The 20874-nt window shown below is 45.0% G+C and overlaps 1 protein-coding gene across 4 annotated transcripts in view; it reads left to right on the top strand.

Annotated features, from left to right (window-relative positions):
* CNKSR2 (connector enhancer of kinase suppressor of Ras 2) overlaps nt 1-20874 on the top strand; it is a 574134-nt gene that overhangs the window by 249933 nt on the left and 303327 nt on the right. For all 4 annotated transcript variants that reach the window (XM_058186957.1, XM_058186956.1, XM_058186955.1 and 1 more), the window contains exon 7: nt 6923-6982. In XM_058186957.1, the coding sequence (XP_058042940.1) occupies nt 6923-6982 (60 nt within the window). The remainder of the gene's footprint in view (nt 1-6922; nt 6983-20874) is intronic.

Below are 20874 nucleotides of genomic sequence, written 5' to 3'. Positions count from 1 at the left end.
TTATGGTCTTTGCTTACCTTCCAGATGCCATCTCCATGGTAGAGGGGAGCTGCCTGTCAACCCTCGAAACGGCAAGCCTCCAGTGGACCATCTAAGGGTTGCCATTCTGGTGGCGGGGGGGGGGACTCTCACCGGGATAATGAAAAACGGTAGACTCATGGCATGGGAAGTTGATGACAAAGAAGCAGGTGGCTGACAATCAACTGGAGAGCAGGCCGGCAGCAGAAGAAAGAACTAGGCCCAACAGAAAGATTCCAGGCCTCTCAGGCCTCTCAAGAAGTACTACAGCCATGTGGGGTGGGGCAGGCATGCACTGGTGGGGGGGTGTTATTGGTGGGAAAGCAGCATCAGTTCTTGCTGCCTTTGTTTTGGTTGCTATGTGCTGATGTTTCCAGGCCTGCAAGAATTAAAAGCAGTTAATCGAACCTTTTATTTCTGTTTCTTGGTTTTGGAGAGTCGGAACAGTGACATTGGCTACTGATTTCAGGAGACCTGGAGGCCTCCCCGGCCTCTTTTTCATGGTGGCACAGGTCAGGCAACGTAGGCCTTGATATCTCTCTTCATCCGTGGCCACCAGAACTGCCTATTGGCCAGGTTTAATGTCTTCAGGTAGCCGAAGTGACTGGCTTGCTTAATGTCATAGCAACTTTGTAGGACCTGTGTTTGCAGTACACCAGGAATGTTTAGTATCCTTCCATGCTAACCCCTTCCTGTGGGTTAACAACTTTTGGTCCCTTAGGAACCAGAGGTCTGTTAACAACACAGTTTTCAGGGTTTGGGTCAGGTCATTTGCTTCAGACCCTGCCCCTCCCTTAGCTTGTTAGCTGGCTACAATTTTCACAACTGGATGGGCCAGAGGAATGATCACATGTACTACTTCCTCCTGACTGCTTTTGTATTGTGGCAACCAGGACAAGGCATCTGCTAAGAAGTTCTTCCCACCAGTTATGTTATTTAAAAGCGAATTGAAAGCTCCTAAAGTACTGTGCCTACCGCACTTGTTTTGATGATAACGTCCATGTGGTCTATAAGGCCTCAAGGTTTTATGGTCCGTCTACACCTCAAATGGCACCTTACTCCCCTCCAGGAAATGTTGCCATGTCAGCAGCACCTAATGCACTGTGAATGATTCCTTTTCCCAAATTGCCCACCTTCGTTCTGCATCAGTGAGCTTCCTGGAGGTATATGTGCATAGTTGCAATTTGCCTTTGTTGTTGTGCTGCAAAAGGATGGCTCCAACAGCTATGTCACTTGCATCAGCCTGGATGACAAAGAGTTGGTTGGGATCTGGGTGTCTGAGGATTGGCTCCTGGGCAAACAGGGCCTTCAGAGTGTCAGCCCACTGGCACTCCATGGTCCACTGGAGGGGTTGATTGGGACAGGGCTTGATTGTGGCAGGTTTGGTCTTTAGTAAGTTGGTGATTGGCAGAGCTACCCAGGCGAATGAGGGAATGAACTGTCTATAGAAATTTGCAAACCCCAGGAAACTCTGCAACTGCTTATGTGTCCTGGGTGCCTGCCATTCCAGGACAGCTTTTGTGGGATCCATCTCCACCCCCATGCCAAATATCCAGTATCCCAAATAGTCCAAACGGATCTGGTGGAACTCGCACTTGGATAGTTTTGCGTACAAATATGCCACAAATAATTTTTCCAACTGTACTAGTTAGATATGTTCATGCATTGTTATAGTATATACTAGAATATCAATCAAATAAACCAACATGCCCTTGTACAGGTGCTCATGCAGCACCTTGTTAATGAGCTTCATGAACACCACAGGGGCCTCTTGCAATCCAAACAGCATCACCTTAAACTGGTAGCTCCCTGGGGGACAGTTGAAGGCAGTTTTACACTCGTCCCTATCCCTTATGAGAACCTTATAGTATGCCTCCTATAAGTCCAGTTTAGTGAAGATTTTGCCCCTAGTCAGGTGGGTCAACATGCCCTTCATCAGGGATAGCGGGTACATATTTTACACAAAAACCCTGTTTATGCCTCTAAAGTCCATGCACAAATGCAACAATCCATCTTTTTTTTTTCCTTAAACAATACAGGGGCAGCGATCCTGGAGCGTGTTGACTGAATGAACCCCCTGGCCAGGTTCTTATCAATGTAGCACCACAAGTCCTCCATCTCCTGGGATGTCATTGAGTATATCTTGGGTTTGGGCAATTTCATCCCAGGGATGATCTCAATGGCACAGTTAGTTGGATGGTGAGGAGTCAGGACATCACATTTCTTTTTACTGAACATGTCCACTAAGTCTGTGTACACCAAAGGGTAGGGAAGGCTTCCGATTTCTGGAGCCTCACTGCTCCAGCATAGGTCCTCTCCCTGTGGAACTGTTCGTGCAGTGGAGGGAGGGGACCCCCACCTATCCTCAGCCTCCTGTACCCTCCCTCCCACCATATGGTCAGGCCCCACTTGTCCAACTAGTGGACAAGTGGGGATCACCGTTTCAGTCCAGGATCACCGTTTCAGTCCAGGATCACCGTTTCAGTCATTCTGGATATGACGACAGCAAGCCCTCGGCAGTGCTAGAAGCTGCCCCAACGATACTGGGAGTGAATAACTCCACTCATCCAATCCCTGCTGGCTTCGGGGGCGCTAAAAACCCCACCAAAAATATCCTGGAACGCCTGCAGCTCAACAGGATTGAAGCAGAAGTAATAATCACTTCTGCAGCCAGCGGAGAAAAAATAAGAAAAATGTTACTCACAAGTATGTATCCTGCAAGTCAGGCAGGGAGAAATCCACAACGCAACTGTCCAGGCTGAACAACTGAGTCAAAATCTGGGGTTCCCAGCAGCAAGGGGCGGGACTTTCAGCTTCAACAGACTCAGTTATCCAATCTGAACAGAGGAGCTCCACCCACTCTGACTGCTGTCTCCACCATAACGGAGAATGGATCATCTCCCAGTGCCTGGACATTTCCAATTGCACCGGCTCTGTGATATGTGTGGCTGGGACACCCCCTCCCCATCAGGGAACCATCCACCTGCTCAAACTGCAGAGGCTTGGCCAACCTGCTTGTCCTAATCCCCAATTTGGTGGCCGTCAATAGGCTAATCAAGCATGGAGTACACCTGCAATCTATCAAGGCCTCAAACATTCCATGAACCCCCAATCTAGGGGCTGTGAAAGACACCTGGACCATGAAAAGCTGGATGGGGGCACTCATCATCACTGTCATATGGGAGCTGTGGGTTTTTCCTCTCGATTGGTGCCTCTTCCTCATCTGGCAGTGACTCTACCACCTGGTATGCTGCCCTGGATTTCTCAGGGGCCTTCTGGGATGGTTTTTTGGCCTTCCCTAGCTCCCTGCTTCCCCCTTTCAGTGTAGAGGTCAGACATTCAGCAGCCTGGTGGCCTGGCTGACTGCATCTAAAGCACTGCATAGGCGGGCAGGGGGGTTTCTTTGGGGACTGGCCATTGCAGGTGGGGCCGGCCCTTTGATGGTCGGCTGTCTCTCAGGGAATCTCCATGCCCTTGGGGCAGCATTTCCTCAATTTAGCATCTAACTCGGTGGCTGCCCGGTACCACTCATTCAGCTGAGGAGGTAGGCCCTAGTATGCACAGGCCTGGCTCAGACTCCTGATCAAGATCTGTCTTGATGGACCAACAACTGCTCCGGCCATTGTTCTAACTTCCTGACAAGCCGGTGGAACTTCTGGATATAGTCTGGCACTGGTCAGGTTCCCTGCTTTAGCACCATAAATTCCCCTTTGGCCACTGGCCTGGGTCACATCCTCAAAACGGTCTTGCAAGGCTTCCAACAATAGACTGGCATCCCCCAACTTCCAAGCATTCTCACTATAAAGATCCGCTACCCAGTTTGCAGCTTCCCCTTCCAATGCTGCTGTCATCATGGCCCATGGCTGGGCTATAAGTGGACAAAGTGGTTCAGGTGGCTAACAACCTGGTTCAGAAACAAAACCAACTCGGTGGGTTCACTATCAAAATAGTCCTCAGGTGTGGTGGGTCCAGGGGCATGGCTGCGGCTGCCAATAGCCTATAGGGGCCCCTTGGCCTGAGGGAGCCAAGCCAGCCAGCCTATTGTCAGGCCCTCCAAGGGGCAGTGCTTGCTGCTGATGGGGGTGGGCGGAAATAGGCTGCTGCCTCATCCGCTGGGAGTGACTGCTAACCTTGCCATCTTCTCAGTAACTGGTTCCTTTTGCAGTCCTGGTTCTGCTGACGCTAACCCCATCACCACTTCCCTCACTGGCTGGGGTTCCTGGTACCTGCTGTAGTCTGTGCCAGGTGGAGCCTCAGGCTGGCTAGACAAAACCACATAGGTAGGATAACTGGTCTCTGGTCAAGAGGCCGCCTCCCCCCCGGCTCATAACAATTTTTTTCTAAAAAAATTGCAACAAAACATTTCTACAGAATAGGAAGATGAATCTGCATTGCAAATTTTAAAGATTGGGGTTATATTTTGCTGCTTAATGAAAAGAACTAGGTCTAGTAGTAACAAAATACACAGATTGATAGCTTCAAAATCCAGAATGGGACATCTCAACGCAGCCAATTTGCCACAGGACAACTCACCATAGCCAACTCTCTGTGCAACAATTTAACAATTCAATTATTTAAAATAAACGTTATTCTAATTTTTGTCATTCACATTTCATTTTGTCCCTCCTTTTGCTCCTTTCCTTAATTATTCTATTCCACCATTTCTTTGATATTGGTGTAACTCTTGTCCTGCAGTGAGTTGTCTCATGGAGAGTTGGCTGTGGCTAGTTGGTCCCATGATGAGTTGACCATGGCAAGATGGCTGCAGCTAATTGTTATAGATCCCCCAAATGAAGAGCCCATTAAAACTAAAAGGAGGGGAAACAAAGGAGAAATCTGATGCAGGGCAGTTATCAAGAAATAAGGCACCAAAGGAAGTTCTGTCAGCTAGAACTCTATAAAATCATGTTGCAATTTCCTGAAAAGTCATTTTAAAAAAATGACAGTTTTATGGAAAATAAATATGAAGTTTTAACTATATATTCAAGAGCAAATAATCCTTTATCTTGGAAGCCATTTAACAATTAGTATAAAATAATATGGAGGACAAGAGATTTAGACCAAATTTTATTTATTTTAAATTAACAAGCTATATCCCTCCAAATTGTCTGTGTAATTTAAGACAGAGGGCATTTTCTTCTAACGGATAGTTGCAGTTTAAAAAAAGCCAGACACATAACTGTGTTATGTTAAGACAGAAAAACAAAGAAGTTGATGATAATAATAACGATTTTTAAAAATCACACAAAGAACAGAGCTAGTTAAAAAAAAAACTCCTTAAAATTAAAATAGGATAAAAATATATTTAACCAAGGTAATTTGATATATGAAGCTAACTTCTTCAGGAAGAGAAATTGACAGAGTTCAGTAAAAGGAAGTATTAGAGCTGTTTATAAGACATATTGAAGTGTTCTTAAAGCAGATTTTAAATAACAGTTTAAATTAAGAAAATTTACTTATTCATTTTCATCAAAGAACAATTAAAGGTAAATTCAGACTTATTATTCAAGAGTCTTGTTTACTGAAAAAAAATTGGAGACTGATTATAATTATGTGCAATGATACATGGAAATACTTTTTTCAAAGTTTCTACCACACCTTCCTTAGAATTCCTCTCCCACATCAACAGGAGAGCCAACTATGTCTGGTCATTTCTATTTACCAGGGGTATAAAAACACAAATAAATAGATGCTTGGTTCAGCTGATCAAATCATGAGTTCAACATGAGTAAAACTGGAAATCAGCTTCTTCACCTGGCACCCTAGACCTATCTACCAATTAGGCATTCAAAAATATTAAAACCATAGAGAGACAGACTGGATCTGTCATTTAAGAAATGTATCAATGGGTACTGTAAAAATTAGAATGGAAAAATATAACCTACATTTATATCAGCATGAATTTGGAAGTTTATGTTCACTGTAGGCTTTATATTCATTTGAACATTGGGAATATTGTAAATTATAAAGAATACAACTTTTTCAGTAAAGTTCAAATTTATAACTTTGCGAAATAAATGCTTACATATATTAGAAACCTTTTTATTGATCCTGTTAGTACTGTAAGTAAATAGTTCAGTGATTGTAATTTGAAATGCTTTATAATAATTCTCTGCATAATTACCTATTTTTTGTTTCAATCAGCATATATTTCAATTAACATGTTTATTAAAATATTATATATTAAATCCTCCGAAATCAGTACATTCTTCTTACTTTATTGAAGAAGAATTGACCTATTTTTTATCATGAAAAGATGGCCTTACCTTTTACAATCTTTCCCCATTTTCTTTCATGGTGACTTCTTGAAACTTTGGATTTTTAAAAACATTAAGATATCACTTCAAATAATTATGGGAAACCCTATATAGCTTCCTGTTACCATGAAACCATATGTTGTACAGTATAAAATGATTGACACATCTGAAAAGTATGCCTGGTTTGATTCAGTACAAATCTGGATTTGCCTAGTATTTTTATTGCCTTTATGGTTTATAATGGTGTACCTATAGATTGCACTTATAAAGGTGAGATTATGTGTCCCGCTCCAGGGTAGTAGACATGAACATGCTACCATATAGAATTATTTTAAATAATTTTATGGTTCATTACAGTTGTTGCTTTCATATCACACAAATCTAAGTCAGATAATGAATAATTACAAATAAATGAATACCATCCTAAGATAGTTGCCACAAAATTTAAAATAATTTACATCTAATATATATTGATCTTGAGGTTTTTTTGAGGAATGGGATAAAATCCCTTTTTTTAATTATTCATAGTAGTATTCTATTGTATCACTCAACCGTTAGCAGATGAATTTTAAATAGATGAGAAATGTATGTTGGATGTTAGTATGGAAAAATTTTTCAAATTCTTTCCCATGATGTCTTTTTCTTAGGGTATGTACATTAAATCTACATACGATGGTCTCCATGTAATTACTGGAACAACAGAAAATGTAAGTATTGATAATATATTTTGCTGAGGTGTGGAACATTTTTAAATTTAACTTTAGATTAAATTATCCCTGTCTACTGTAATAATTTATATAATAGCCACTCTAAATACTGTATATAGTGCAGTAGTTGGAATTTCAGAAACTCTACAGCTCTCATCTAAATCCACTTGTGCAGTTCAAATAATAATACAAAACAGATTGATTTGACATTAATTTATGCATAAAACATTATAGATTGTTCCTTCACTCCTGTACCACACATTGGGAAATAATGATCTTTAATTTGTAAGGGCTTACTATGTCATGCAAATGAAGCACATTGGAAACTTCCAGTAGGAATAAATAATGGAGGGGTCTCTAGCTCAGGTTAAATTTATGACTATGTTCTTTTCCACAAGTTATTTTTGCACTAAATTCACACAGTACATAGTAAATCCTATGACTGGCTGACCAATCCACAGACTTGAGGGGATAAATGGGTCACTGCACATAGATATGTGCATTGATAAATCTGGCTTGTGATATGATATGATATGATATGATATGATATGATACAATTATATATATATGATATGGACATTGTCTTCTTAAAAGAAAGATCAGACTTTTGAATTCTGATAAAGACCTAACATCTCTAAATATAAACTACTTTAACAATCATCTTAGCAGTCATCATATGGTTTATTTTGTTATAGAAGATCCTTGTTTAAATATTTATTTCCAATTTACCAAAACTAGAAGGATCCCCATCGCTGTACAGTTGAACACATGGATGAATTTAACTGAATGTATGTAAGCCAGAGTTAAAGCTTGATGCTACAGTTGTCTCACCTTTTCATATAATTTGAATCCTCATGAGTAGTTGAGAGGGCTTCTAATGCTCCATTTTTAGGTCAGCACAATAAACATGAATGCCCAATCTAGTTTTCTTTTCTGTTGGTTTATATTACTTGGTTAACATTTATCTTAGGGTGGAAATGATACCAGATCAAATTATTTGGGTTGCTCCTTCATACACGTATGAGTGATCAGGTGGGTGTCACACATAATTTCTCAACCAGGGCAGGGTTAACCAGACATCTGGTGCACCCCAAGTCCAAGAGGGCTACTAGGCTCCCCTTGGATTGAATGACCAGTTCTATAGGGATGATCACTGGGTTGACCAGGTGATTTACCAAGGGATCAGTGTTGTAATCTGATATGTTTTCCACTGGACTGTCCACCAGGCTGGTTGAACACATCCTTGGGAGATGTGTTGAACTCTATGACTTATATTCCTTTCAGGGCTATCTCATAGGTTCTCTATGGTGGTTTTGCCAATTTTTTGGCAGGACCCAGAGTTGCCTTCTGGGTTGGGCATGCAGCTCAGCAATCAGCAGTTCAGGGCCCCTCCTTCCCGCACCTAAAGCAGCCAGCAGATCATCAGTGTGCGATCTGTGGCAGTTGTTTCTGAGGCTCCTTCTTTTCAGGATGGAATCTTCGCCATCCACAACTTGGCCAGTATGTGGATCGAACCAGGTCAAGCAAGGACATACCAGCTATGGAGGGGGTGTCTCACCTGGAGACACAGTTGTTGTAGACCTTGTCATTTAACCTGTCTCAGAAGCATCTGATCAAGATGTCTTCTGGCCAGTCGGTCAGTTGGCAGGCCAGGTTGCAAAACTCCTGGGTGTACTTGGCCATTCCCCTGCACCCTTATCTGATGATTTTTATGTGGTCTCTGGCTTTGCAATCAGCTAAGGGGACTTTGAAGTGCTTCCAAAGGGTGGCCATGAAGCCGACAAAGTTTCTCAGCTCTAAGGCATTGTCGTTGTGGATGGTGGCCATCCATTCAACCATGGTCCCCTCCACACACCATACCTTAGCACCTTTGATGGTTATTTCTGGACCATACTCTTGCATGTATGTTCAAACATGCACCAGGAAGAACCGCAACTGCTTGGGGTCTCCATTGAACTTTATGCCCAGGGTTGTGTTTTGCATCCTCTCTGCCACTATTCCTTTAGCAAGTGCAGCCTGGGCTGTGGGGCCAGGTGCAGGAGAAGCTGCTGCTGCCATGGGTCCCACTGCTGCTGCCATTGGGGCAGCAGAAGTTGTTGCCTCATCTCTTGCCATGGCTGAAGTTGGCTGGTCAGCAAGGTTTTCCACCTGGGCCGGTCTTCTTGTGCTTTAAGGTTGCCAAAAGCCATCCTCAGGAACATTAAGGCTTGCCCCAGCATCCAGTCCTCTCAATCCAGCTTGCCTACAATCAATTCTTTTTTTTTTTTTATTGAAAAAGTTTTACAAAATTTCCCTTTCTCCCTCCCTCCCCAATTCCCGGAACAAACACAAGGTATAGTAAAAATAAAGCAAATATATACTAAAAATTTTTCCTTCCTAACTAAATTATAATCCTACAATTCTCATCAATTCCTAACTTCCCCCCAAACAATAAAAAATAATACATCCTAATCATTCAAAGGCAGTCTGATAACTCTTAGTCTGATATCTGTTTTGAATATAGTCAATCCATTTTTTCCATTCACTTAAATATCTTTCTTGCGTATTGTCTTTCAAAAAGGCTGAGATTTTTGCCATCTCAGCCAAATTGGCAACTTTCAATCTCCATTCTCCTATTGTAGGTACTTCTTTTTTCTTCCAATACTGTCCTATTAGTAATCTTGCCGCTGTTATTAAATTTAAAATCAACTTAGTCTCAATTACTCAATCACAGTTCGTGATAATTCCCAGCAAAAAAACTTGCGGCAGGAACTTCTTTTTCAAAACATTTTGTAGAGTCCACCAAATTCTTATCCAAAAAGCCTTAATATTTTTGCAAGTCTACCAAATATGAAAATATGTAGCATCATCACAATTACATCTCCAACATTTTGCTTGCATATCTGGATATATACACGACAATTTCTTAGGATCTAAATGCCATCTGTAAAACATTTTATAAAAATTTTCCCTTAAATTCTGTGCCTGTGTAAATTTATTTATTTATTTATTAAATTTTTATACCGCCTTCTCCCGAAGGACTCAGGGCGGTTTACAGCCATAATAAAAAACAACAGCAATATACACATAAAACCATAATTAAAAATTATTATACAAATGGCCGAATTAAAACATTTAAAATAAAACCCCGAATTATAAAATGTTAAAACATTAAAACTAATTAAAATCCTATTTAAAATCCTATGCCAGTCCTGCGCGAACAAACAAATAGGTCTTCAGCTCTCGGCGGAAAGTCCGAAGATCCGGAAGTTTCCGAAGTCCAGGGGGAAGTTTGTTCCAAAGGGTGGGAGCCCCCACAGAGAAGGCCCTCCCCCTGGGGGCCGCCAGCCGACATTGCTTGGCGGACGGCACCCTAAGGAGTCCCTCTCTGTGCGAGCGTACAGGTCGGTGGGAAATATTCGGTAACAGCAGGCGGTCCCGTAAGTACCCTGGCCCTAAGCCATGGAGCACTTTAAAGGTAATCACCAACACCTTGAAGTGTACCCGAAAGACCACAGGTAGCCAGTGCAGACTGCGCAGGAGAGGTGTTACATGAGAGCAACATGTGGCTCCCACTATCTGAACCAACTGGAGCCTCCGGGCACTCTTCAAGGGGAGCCCCATGTAGAGAGCATTACAGTAATCCAAGCGAGAGGTAACCAGAGCATGAGTGACCGTGCATAAGGCATCCCGGTCGAGGAAGGGGCGCAACTGGCAAACCAGGCGAACCTGGTAGAAAGCCCTCCTGGCGACGGTCGTCAAATGATCTTTGAAAGACAACCGTCCATCCAGGAGGACGCCCAAGTTACGTACCCTTCCCACTGGGGCCACATGTACCGGTGTGCCGGCATTTACAGCCACTCCGTCTTGGAGGGATTGAGTTTGAGCCTGTTTCTCCCCATCCAGACCCGTACAGCTTCCAAACACCGGGACAGTACTTCGATGGCTTCGTTGGGATGGCCTGGGGTGGAAAAGTACAGCTGCGTATCGTCAGCGTACAGTTGGTACCTCACCCCAAAGCCATTGATGATCTCACCCAGCGGCTTCATATAGATGTTGAACAGGAGAGGTGAGAGAATTGACCCCTGCGGCACCCCACATGTGAGGTGCCTCGCGGTTGATCTCTGCCCTCCTGTCAACACCATCTGCGACCGGTCAGAGAGATAGGAGGAGAACCACCGGTAAACGGTGCCTCCCACTCCCAAACTCCCTAACCGGTGCAGCAGGATACCATGGTCGATGGTATCAAAAGCCGCTGAGAGATCTAATAGGACCAGGGCAGAGGAACAACCCCTGTCTCTGGCCCTCCATAGATCATCAACCAACGTGACCAAAGCCGTCTCCGTACTGTACCCGGGTCGGAAGCCAGACTGGAACGGGTCTAGATAGACAGATTCATCCAGGTATTGGGGTAATTGACGTGCCACCACACTCTCAACAACCTTCGCCACAAAGCGAAGGTTGGAGACAGGACGATAATTTCCTAAAACAGCTGGGTCCAGGGAGGGCTTCTTGAGGAGGGGCCTCACCACTGCCTCTTTCAAGGCGGCGGGGAAAACACCCTCCATCAAAGAAGCATTTATAATCCCCTGGAGCCAGCCTCGTGTCACCTCCTGTGTGGCCAGCACCAACCAGGAGGGACACAGGTCCAAAAAACATGTGGTGGCATGTTTTAACATTTAACATTTCTAACCCAAATTTTTTCCCAAGTTTCCAATAATATTGGCTCCTGAAAATTTTGTGCCCATTTTATCATACAGTCCTTTACCAAATCCCTTTCAGAATCTATTTCAAGTAACACATTATACAATCTCTTTATATTGTAAGGGCCGGAATAGCTCAGGCTGTAAGGAGCCTGTTATTAGAACACAATAGCCTGCAATTACTGCAGGTTCAAGCCCGGCCCAGGGTTGACTCAGCCTTCCATCCTTTATAAGGTAGGTAAAATGAGGACCCAGATTGTTGGGGGGGCAATAAGTTGACTTTGTAAATATACAAATAGAATGAGACTATTGCCTTATACACTGTAAGCCACCCTGAGTCTTCGGAGAAGGGCGGGATATAAATGTAAATAAATAAATAAAAATGCTCCTGAGACTGATGTTCTGTTTCCCTCCCCCCAATACTCCCAGCAAAGTGTCAGTCACAGGCCTCCTTTTCTCCTTTTATTTACATAGATAAATGTCCTGGCCATGTCTACTCACGGGCCTGCCAAGTTTCTGGAGATAACGAGGAAATTATAGATAAGGCCAGAATTACTCACGAATATATTCTTCCCTCCATTGATATAGTTTGCCCACGCAAATTCATTGCTTTGTCCAAGACAAAAAACCAGGAAGTCCTGCCTCCTATTTATAGTCTCTGCAGATGTCACTGCATGACAATCATTACTTGGCTTTATCCCAACGCTGCTTCTGCTGCGCGCGCCGGTCACGTCTGCCCAGTCTTGCATCACTCCAAAACTGTTCTTTGCCAAATCAGAAGAAGGCTCAAGAGAATCAGGCTTTGCCGGGCCCTCCACCTCCCTTTGAGTGGGTGCCAGGGAGGGAGAGGGACCAAGAGAAGCATGGCTTTCCAGGTCTTCTCCCTCACTTTCTGAATCATCCGAGTCCAGGAGTCCGGGTCCAGGAACCTGGGTCACAACACTACCCCTCACTGCAGGGCCCTTCCCCTGTGGCTGACCATCGGGATGCGGTTCTGCTCATGGAAGGCCTGCACCAGGTCAGGGGCATGAACGTCGGAGGCATCTACCCAGGAGAAATCAGTCCCGTATCCCTTCCACGCGATCAAATATTGGAAACGACCCTTCAGCCAGCGGGAGTCTCGTACGCTGTGGACTTCGTATTCCTCCGACCCGTCCTCGGAGACAGTGACGGGTGCTGTTGGGCACCAAAGGGGACTCGGTGTGGCCTCAGGAACCAGAAGGGACCGGTGAAAGACGGGGTGGATCCGCATGGATCGTGGCAGGGTCAGTCGGTAGGCTACCGGGTTGATGACTGCCTCGACAGGGAACGGGCCAATGAATCGGTGGTCCAACTTCTTTACCGGGCGGTCAGACGGGAGGTGTTTGGTGGAGAGCCACACCCGGTCTCCAACCGCTAGCAGGGGCGTTGCCCGTCGGGAGCGGTCGGCGGACCGTTTGTACTCCTCCTTTGCCCGATCCAGCTGCTGACGTACCAACTGTTGGACCGCATGCAATTCCATCAGGAAGGTCTGCGTTTCGGGAACAGGAGAGTCCGGTGGTGCCAGAGGAAAGAGCCACGGATGGTACCCCACATTGGCAAAGAACGGGGTCATCTGAGTAGAAGTGTGTTGAGAGTTGTTAAAAGCAAACTCCGCCAGGGACAGGTAATCGGCCCAGTTGTCCTGTTGCTGGTTGATGAAGCAACGGAGATACTGTTCCAGGATACCGATGACCTTCTCTGTACCCCCGTCGGTCTCCGGATGGTGCGATGACGACAGACACACCTGCACCTCCAACGCGGCCATCAGGCTCTTCCAGAAGCGAGCTGTGAACTGAACTCCGCGGTCCGAAACCACCCTGTCCGGTAGACCATGGAGGCGGAAGATGTGCTGCAGAAAGAGACGGGCCGTTTTTGCGGCTGTGGGCAGTCCGCGGCATGGATGAAGTGTGCCATCTTGGTGAGCATGTCCACCACCACCAGCACCGTGGTGAACCCAGAGGATGGCGGCAGGTCCGTCAGGAAGTCCATGGAGATTGCCCCCCAGGGTCTGTCGGGTGTCGGCAAGGGCTGGAGGAGCCCGGGAGGGGCCGCCGTGGCGGCCTTGGCTTGCCGGCACAGTACGCAGGATGTCACGTAGGCATGTACATCATGTCGCACTAGGGGCCACCAAAAGGTCCGTGTCACCAGGTGGAAGGTCTTGAAGAACCCAAAATGTCCTGCTGCAGGGTTGTCGTGGCACTGGGTCATGACGAGGGCTCGGAGTGGTCCTGTGGGCACATATAATTGCCCCCGAAACTTGAGTAAGTCCTCCTCCAAGGTCCAAGGAGACGCGGGGCCCACCTCCGCTCTCCTTTGCTGCGACCAGGCGTCCTGGCGTTGCGCCTCTCGCACCTGGGCCCGCAAGTCCACTGGTTCCCGTGCTGCGGCCAAGGCTTCTGCCGGCAGCACCGTCCGTGGAGGAAAGGGGTCCTTGGCACAGAGGTACTCTGGCTTGCGGGACAGGGCATCCACCCTCCGGTTGTGACCGCTGGGAATGTAGGTCACGCGGAAGTTGAACCGGGCAAAAAACAACAACCACCGGATCTGCCGCTGGTTCAACTTCCGAGCTGTGGCGACGTCCGTCAGCTCAGGAGGCAAGGTGATGGCAGCGGTGGGGACGTTCTGGCCGGCACAGGTGTGGCGGATGTGGTCGACGCACTGCAGACTCGGGAAAGAGATGGCGTTCCGCGACCAGGCCACCTGAGGATCGTGGGTCCGAATCCAGGCCAACCCAAGGACCAAGGGAAAATGAAGGTCCGCCGTGACATAAAACTGAATCGCCTCCTCATGGTCCCCAATAGCCAGGCACAAAGGCTGGGTGGCGAATTTAATGGGGCCGGACACCAGTTCTCGTCCATCAATTGTCTCTACCCACATCGGAGGGTCCACCGGAACCACGGGGACCGCAAACTGGGTCACAAAGGCCTGGTCCATAAAGTTTGTTGTGGCCCCTGAGTCCACCAGCTCATGCGCCTGGAGCCCGTCCGACTGGTTCCCCAACCATATCCGTGTGTCCAGAATCAGATGCCGAGGGAGCCCAGAGTCTACTTCCGCAACGTCCAGTGGGGTCTTAGTACCTGCCCGACCTAGGGGTTCCCTGAGGTCGGGCCTGCTCCATTTCCCGATTGGTCACGCTGTGATTCGGGGACCGGCGTGCGTGCCCCACTTCGCTTTCTGGGGCAAGAAGCGGCGAAGTGGCCGGGCTCCCCACATTACAGGCACAATCCCCCTTGGCGCCTCCAGTTCCGCTCCTGGGCTGTCAGGCGAGGTCTGGCCGCGCCCAACTCCATGGGCTCTTCCGCAGCGGTTACAAAACGTGGGGCGACCCGGGGTGCTGGTGGTGCAGGAAGTGGGGATGCAGATGTCGAAGGCGGGTCCCGGGGGGGTGCGACGGGACGGTCGCCATTGCAGATGGGTGTCGAGGCGGAGAGAAAGGGGCACCAAGTTGTCAAGGGTCCGCGGCGCCTCCACCCGGGCCAGCTCGTCTTGCAATTCCTCTGAGAGTCCCTCCTGGAACGTGTCCACCAGCGCTGCATCATTCCAGTCAGAGTCCTGGCACAAAAGACGAAATTCAGCTATGTACTCCTGCAGTGGTCGTTTCCCTTGATGGAGTTCCTTAAGGTGCCTGGTTGCCGTCAGCATTCGAACCGGGTCCTCGTACATGGTGCGCAGGTGCTGCCAAAAAGGCTGTTGGTCCGCCAGCAGGGGGCTTTCCTGGAGCAAGAGGGGCGTGGCCCATTGAGCAGCCGAGCCGGAAAGAAGGTTAATCACGAAGGCCACCTTAGCCCGGTCGTCTGGGAAATCCTCTGGCTGCATAGCCATGTAGAGCTGGCACTGTCCCAAGAAGGTCGGGAACATCTCAGGCTGCCCAGAAAACTTATCCGGCACAGTTATCGGGCACTTGCGATGAGGAGGAGGAGTGGGAGGACGGGAGGGGGCTGCAGGCACATTCCCGGCAGCAAGTTGGCCTGCCAAGTGAGCCACTTGCTGCTGGAGCTGTTGATTAGCCGCTTGTAGCTGCTGTAACTGCTGCTGTACCTGCTGCTGGTCCATCTTTGGTGGAAGATGTTTTAGTCGGGGTCTTGGACAAAATGTTCTGTTTCCCTCCCCCCAATACTCCCAGCAAAGAGTCAGTCACAGGCCTCCTTTTCTCCTTTTATTTACATAGATAAATATCCTGACCACGTCTACCCACGGGCCTGCCAAGTTTCTGGAGATAACGAGGAAATTATAGATAAGGCCAGAATTACTCATGAATATATTCTTCCCTCCATTGATACAGTTTGCCCGCGCAAATTCTTTTGTTATATAAATAATTTTTATTTTCATTTTCCAACATCATATTTATGTACAAACTATTATCCATCATTAATCATTAAATTTTTATTTATTACTGATTCAGGCCTGCCCGATTGCCACTTCCTTTCTTCACAACCTCCCTCTCTACCCTCTACTACTTTCCCATCCATCCTCATCTCCTTCACTTTACTACTTCCTCTCCTCCTTCTCCACTCCTCCCTTCTTCCACCCTATCTAACCTTCTTATTCCCCTCCTCCTTCTCTACTCATTCCTACCTACTTTCTTCCCTCCTTCTACTCCTCTCTCCTTTTCTTCCTGAAATGGCAGTTGAGCATCCCCAATATCATTTAAAAAATTTTAATTTCATATCTTCAAAAATTACTGTACATTAATAATCAATCCATGTATCATTTCCTCCCCCTTCCCCCCCCCCAGACTTCCCAGAGCAAATACCGGGTATTATGACCAACAATCACAAACTAACGTATACAAAATATACATAACCTCCCACCTTTAAAAATTTAAAACTTTAGATCCCCTCACAATAAAAATAAAAAGATAGGATAGAATAATAAAAAAAAAGAAAAGAAGAGAAGCAATACCAACTTCACATATTACTTCTTCTTACAGTCCATTTTTAAAATTAATCCATCTTCTCAAATTCAATTTTTTTCCACGTATATTCCTTCAAATTTCATAAGTCCATTTCTCAAATTACTGTCCATCTTCTCGAACTCAAATTTTCATCACTTATAATTGCCATAACATTTAATGTCCGTTCTTCTTACAGTCCATTTTAAAAATTAGTCCATCTTCTAAAGTTCAATTTTTTTTCAGCCACTTGTATATGCCTTCAAATTTCATGTCCATTTCTTAATTTACAATCCAGCTTCTCAAATTCAAATTTTCATCACTTATATATTTCTTCAATTGTCATAAGATTTAATATCCAATCTTCCAATACTACTCCATCAATCAAATATCATTTTGAATAAAATCTCTCAAATATAGTATTTCCAGCTTAACTTTGTAACTTTTACTATCTATAAATGTATCATTTAAAACAAATAATCATTTAAACTACATCCACAATATAACAGTAAGCAGTTAAAATCATTACATCCACATTATCTAAATTCATAAATTTCACTTTCCATCCTTCACAATTGAATAATATCATCCCATAAATTTATACCATACGAATAGCAAATAACAAAAATCCTATAATTTATATCCTAAACAAATCAATTCCAAAAATTAACCATAATCATCATATTCACATCTTAAACATTCCTCCCCTCTCCCATTCTATTTTCCATCATTTCCAAACCAATTAACTTAGCATCTAACAACAAAGGATTCCCACTCTTTAAAACATTAATATAAAAATGTCTCGCTTTCATAACTGAATTAAGAAAATACTTTCTGCCTCTAAAATTCACTGACAAACCCATTGGGACTTCCCATCTAAAATATATCTGATGTTTCTTAAACTCATCCACTAAAAAAGCAAATTCTCTTCTCTTTCTTAACATTTTAGGAGGAATTTCCTTCATCATTTTTATATCTTGTCCCAATACTTTGAATTTATTTTTATAAAAGGCTTGCAAAATTTCATACCTAACCTTTTTAGTTGTAAAATAAATAACCACATCCCTCGGTACTCTATTTTGTCTTGCCCACCAAGAATTAACACGATAAATTCTTTCAATATTAGTCTCAAAATCTTCCGGCTCCACACCCTTTATCTGAGCAAAGGCTTGCGTAAAAATCTCCTTTAAATTTTCCTTCCTATTTTGTTTCAACCCCCTCACCCTTATAGCATATTCCATTAATCTATATTGTAATATTACTCTTTCTTCATCTGCCCTATCTACCTTTGCCTGTATATCTTCCATCTTATTATCTAAGTTCCAATTGTTTTGATTTTTTTGAGTTTCTTCTATTTTCCTTTGCAACTCTAAATTAGCTTTATTAATTTCTGCAATATCATCCTCCATCTGAATACAAGAGCTCAATATTTGCGCAATTGCATCCTTTACCATTTTCATTTCCCTCTTCTGCTCTTCCACCACTTCCTTAAAATCCAACATCTCTTTCTCTATTTCATCAAATTTTTGATCTATTTCTAAAAAATGACTCTCCAAAAACTCCTGTAAAGCATTTCTTAATTCCTTTTTAATTTCTTCTTTTAATTTTTAAATCTGAGCTGAAGAAATTTCAAAGTTTTTAATGACTTTTGGCACTATTTGCTTAAAAGCCATTTAAAAAAAAAATGGCTTGATAATGGACCAAGAAGAAGAAGAAAAAAATTCAAAAAGAAAAATTCAAAAAACTTTTCTTCTAAATCACTATAATCCCAAAGAAGAAGAAAAAATATAAATCATAAGATTCTCGTTTCTTCCATTTAATCATTCCTATATATTTTCTATTTCGACACTAGCTGTTAGCTTTAACTTTCGTTTTCAACACACACATTCCACAAAACCGCCATTTGCTTTCTTCTCTCCTATCTTCGCAGCAAATATATCCTCAGGGGCTTGCAGTCTTCTTACAAACAAGTGTTAAAACTCCAGTTTCTGCTCCGTCCACGTTACAGTCCATCATAAATCAACTCCAGCCGTGGAAATTGGACGCTTCGTTTGTCCGCCATAAAGGCAGAAGCCTCACCCAGCCAGGAGCTTATCAGGCTATGGAAGGAGAACTCCCCGTAAGCCTTATAAGCTTATTAGGGTGTCTCAACTTCAAACCTGAATGCTCATCTTTCCTTCTTTGCCCGAAGGAGAGAATTCCAAGCTGTCGGACCCAGATTTACGATGTCCTGACAGCTCTACTGACTAGGGAGTTAGCAGCTAAATCATAGCTGCTCTCCACGAAGCGGAGCCATACCAGAAGTTTTGCCCGTGCAAATTCATTGCTTTGTCCAAGACAAAAAACCAGGAAGTCCCGCCTCCTATTTATAGTCTCTGCAGATGTCACTGCATGACAATCATTACTTGGCTTTATCCCAACGCTGCTTCTGCTGTGCGCGCCGGTCACGTCTGCGCAGTCTTGCATCACTCCAAAACTGTTCTTGGGGCGTTGCCAAATCAGAAGAAGGCTCAAGAGAATCAGGCTTTGCCGGGCCCTCCTCCTCCCTTTGAGTGGGTGCCAGGGAGGGAGAGGGCCCAAGAGAAGCATGGCTTGCCAGGTCTTCTCCCTCACTTTCTGAATCATCCGAGTCCAGGAGTCCGGGTCCAGGAACCTGGGTCACAATAACTGATTTCTAATTTGCTTTACCAAATTTTCCTCATTCTGGACTATACCAATTTTCTGATCTTCCTTCCATCTAGCACGTAATTGCCTGTATTGGAACCAAGTATAATTTTTCCCTTCTTCTTTCAATACGTGCAAAGATTTTAATTGCAAACTACCACTTTCAGTATACAAAAGATCTTTATATGTAGTCATTTCCTGAGTCTGTTCTAAATTTATATTTTCTATTGTTCCTGCAATCGATTCTTATTTATTTATTTATTTATTTATTTATTTATTTATTTATTTATTTATTTATTAAATTTATATACCGCCTTTCTCCCGAAGGACTCAGGGCGGTTTACAGCCAAATAAAACAGAGTTACAAAAATTAAAAACATTTTAAAAATCTAAATTCAAATAGGCTGAAACGAATAAAACTATAATAAAACCAATTAAAAACCCACATTTAAAATACATTAGGCCAGCCCTGCATGATAAAACAAGAAGGTCTTAAGCTCACACCTAAAGGTCCGGAGGTCGGGGAGTTGCCATAACCCCGAAGGCAGCTCATTCCAGAGGGCAGGAGACCCCACAGAGAAGGCCCTCCCCCTGGGCATCGCCAATCGACATTGTTTGATTGACGGTACCCTGAGGAGGCCCTCCCTATGGGAGCGCACAGGTCGCTGGGAGGCTATTGGAGGCAGTAGGCGGTCCCGTAAATAACCCGGTCCTATGCCATGGAGCGTTTTAAAGGTGGTAACCAACACCTTGAATTGCACCCGGAAGACCACCGGAAGCCAGTGCAGCTTGCGCAGGAGAGGTGTTACATGGGAGGTTCGAGTCACTCCCTCTATTACCCACACAGCCACATTCTGGACCAGTTGGAGCCTCCGGGTGCTCTTCAAGGGGAGCCCCATGTAGAGAGCATTACAGTAGTCCAGGCGGGAAGTGATGAGGGCATGAGTGACCGTGCATAGGGAATCCCGGTCTAGGAAGGGACGCAACTGGCATATCAGGCGAACCTGATGAAAAGCTCCCCTGGCGACGGCCATTATATGATCTTCTAAAGACAGCCGTACATCCAGGAGAATGACTAAGTTGCGAACCCTCTCCATAGGGGCCAATGACTCGCCCCCAACAATCAGCGATGGTATCAGCTAGCTGTACCGGGATGCCGGCATCCACAGCCACTCAGTCTTGGAAGGGTTGAGTCGAAGCCTGTTCTTCCCCATCCAGACCCACACGGCCTCCAGACATCACTTCAATGGTATCATTGGGGTGGGTGGGGGTGGAAATGTACAGCTGAGTATCATCAGCGTACAGATGACATTGCACCTCGAAGCCACGAATGATCTCACCCAGCGGCTTCATATAGATGTTGAACAGAAGCGGCAAGAGAATCGACCCCTGTGGCACCCCACACATGAGGCGCCTTGCGGCCGATCTCTGCTTCTTCTTCCTGCTTCTCCAGCTCCACTCGTGTCCCCTGCAAGCAGCTGCTACAATTCCCAGGGATGAATGTCACTTCCATGGACCTCTCTTCCCATTCTTCCTTTTTCCTGACCCCAAGGGCCCATCAGGGTCTTAGTGGGTCATCGTCTCCCAGCCATTCGGATAGATCCAGCCCTTCAGGTTTTCGAGGATGCTTCCTC

The sequence above is a fragment of the Ahaetulla prasina genome, chromosome 5, assembly GCF_028640845.1.
Source record: "Ahaetulla prasina isolate Xishuangbanna chromosome 5, ASM2864084v1, whole genome shotgun sequence".
NCBI lineage: Eukaryota > Metazoa > Chordata > Lepidosauria > Squamata > Colubridae > Ahaetulla > Ahaetulla prasina.
The sequence above is the reverse complement of the archived record's forward strand: the minus strand, read 5'-3'. Positions and strand labels throughout refer to the sequence as shown.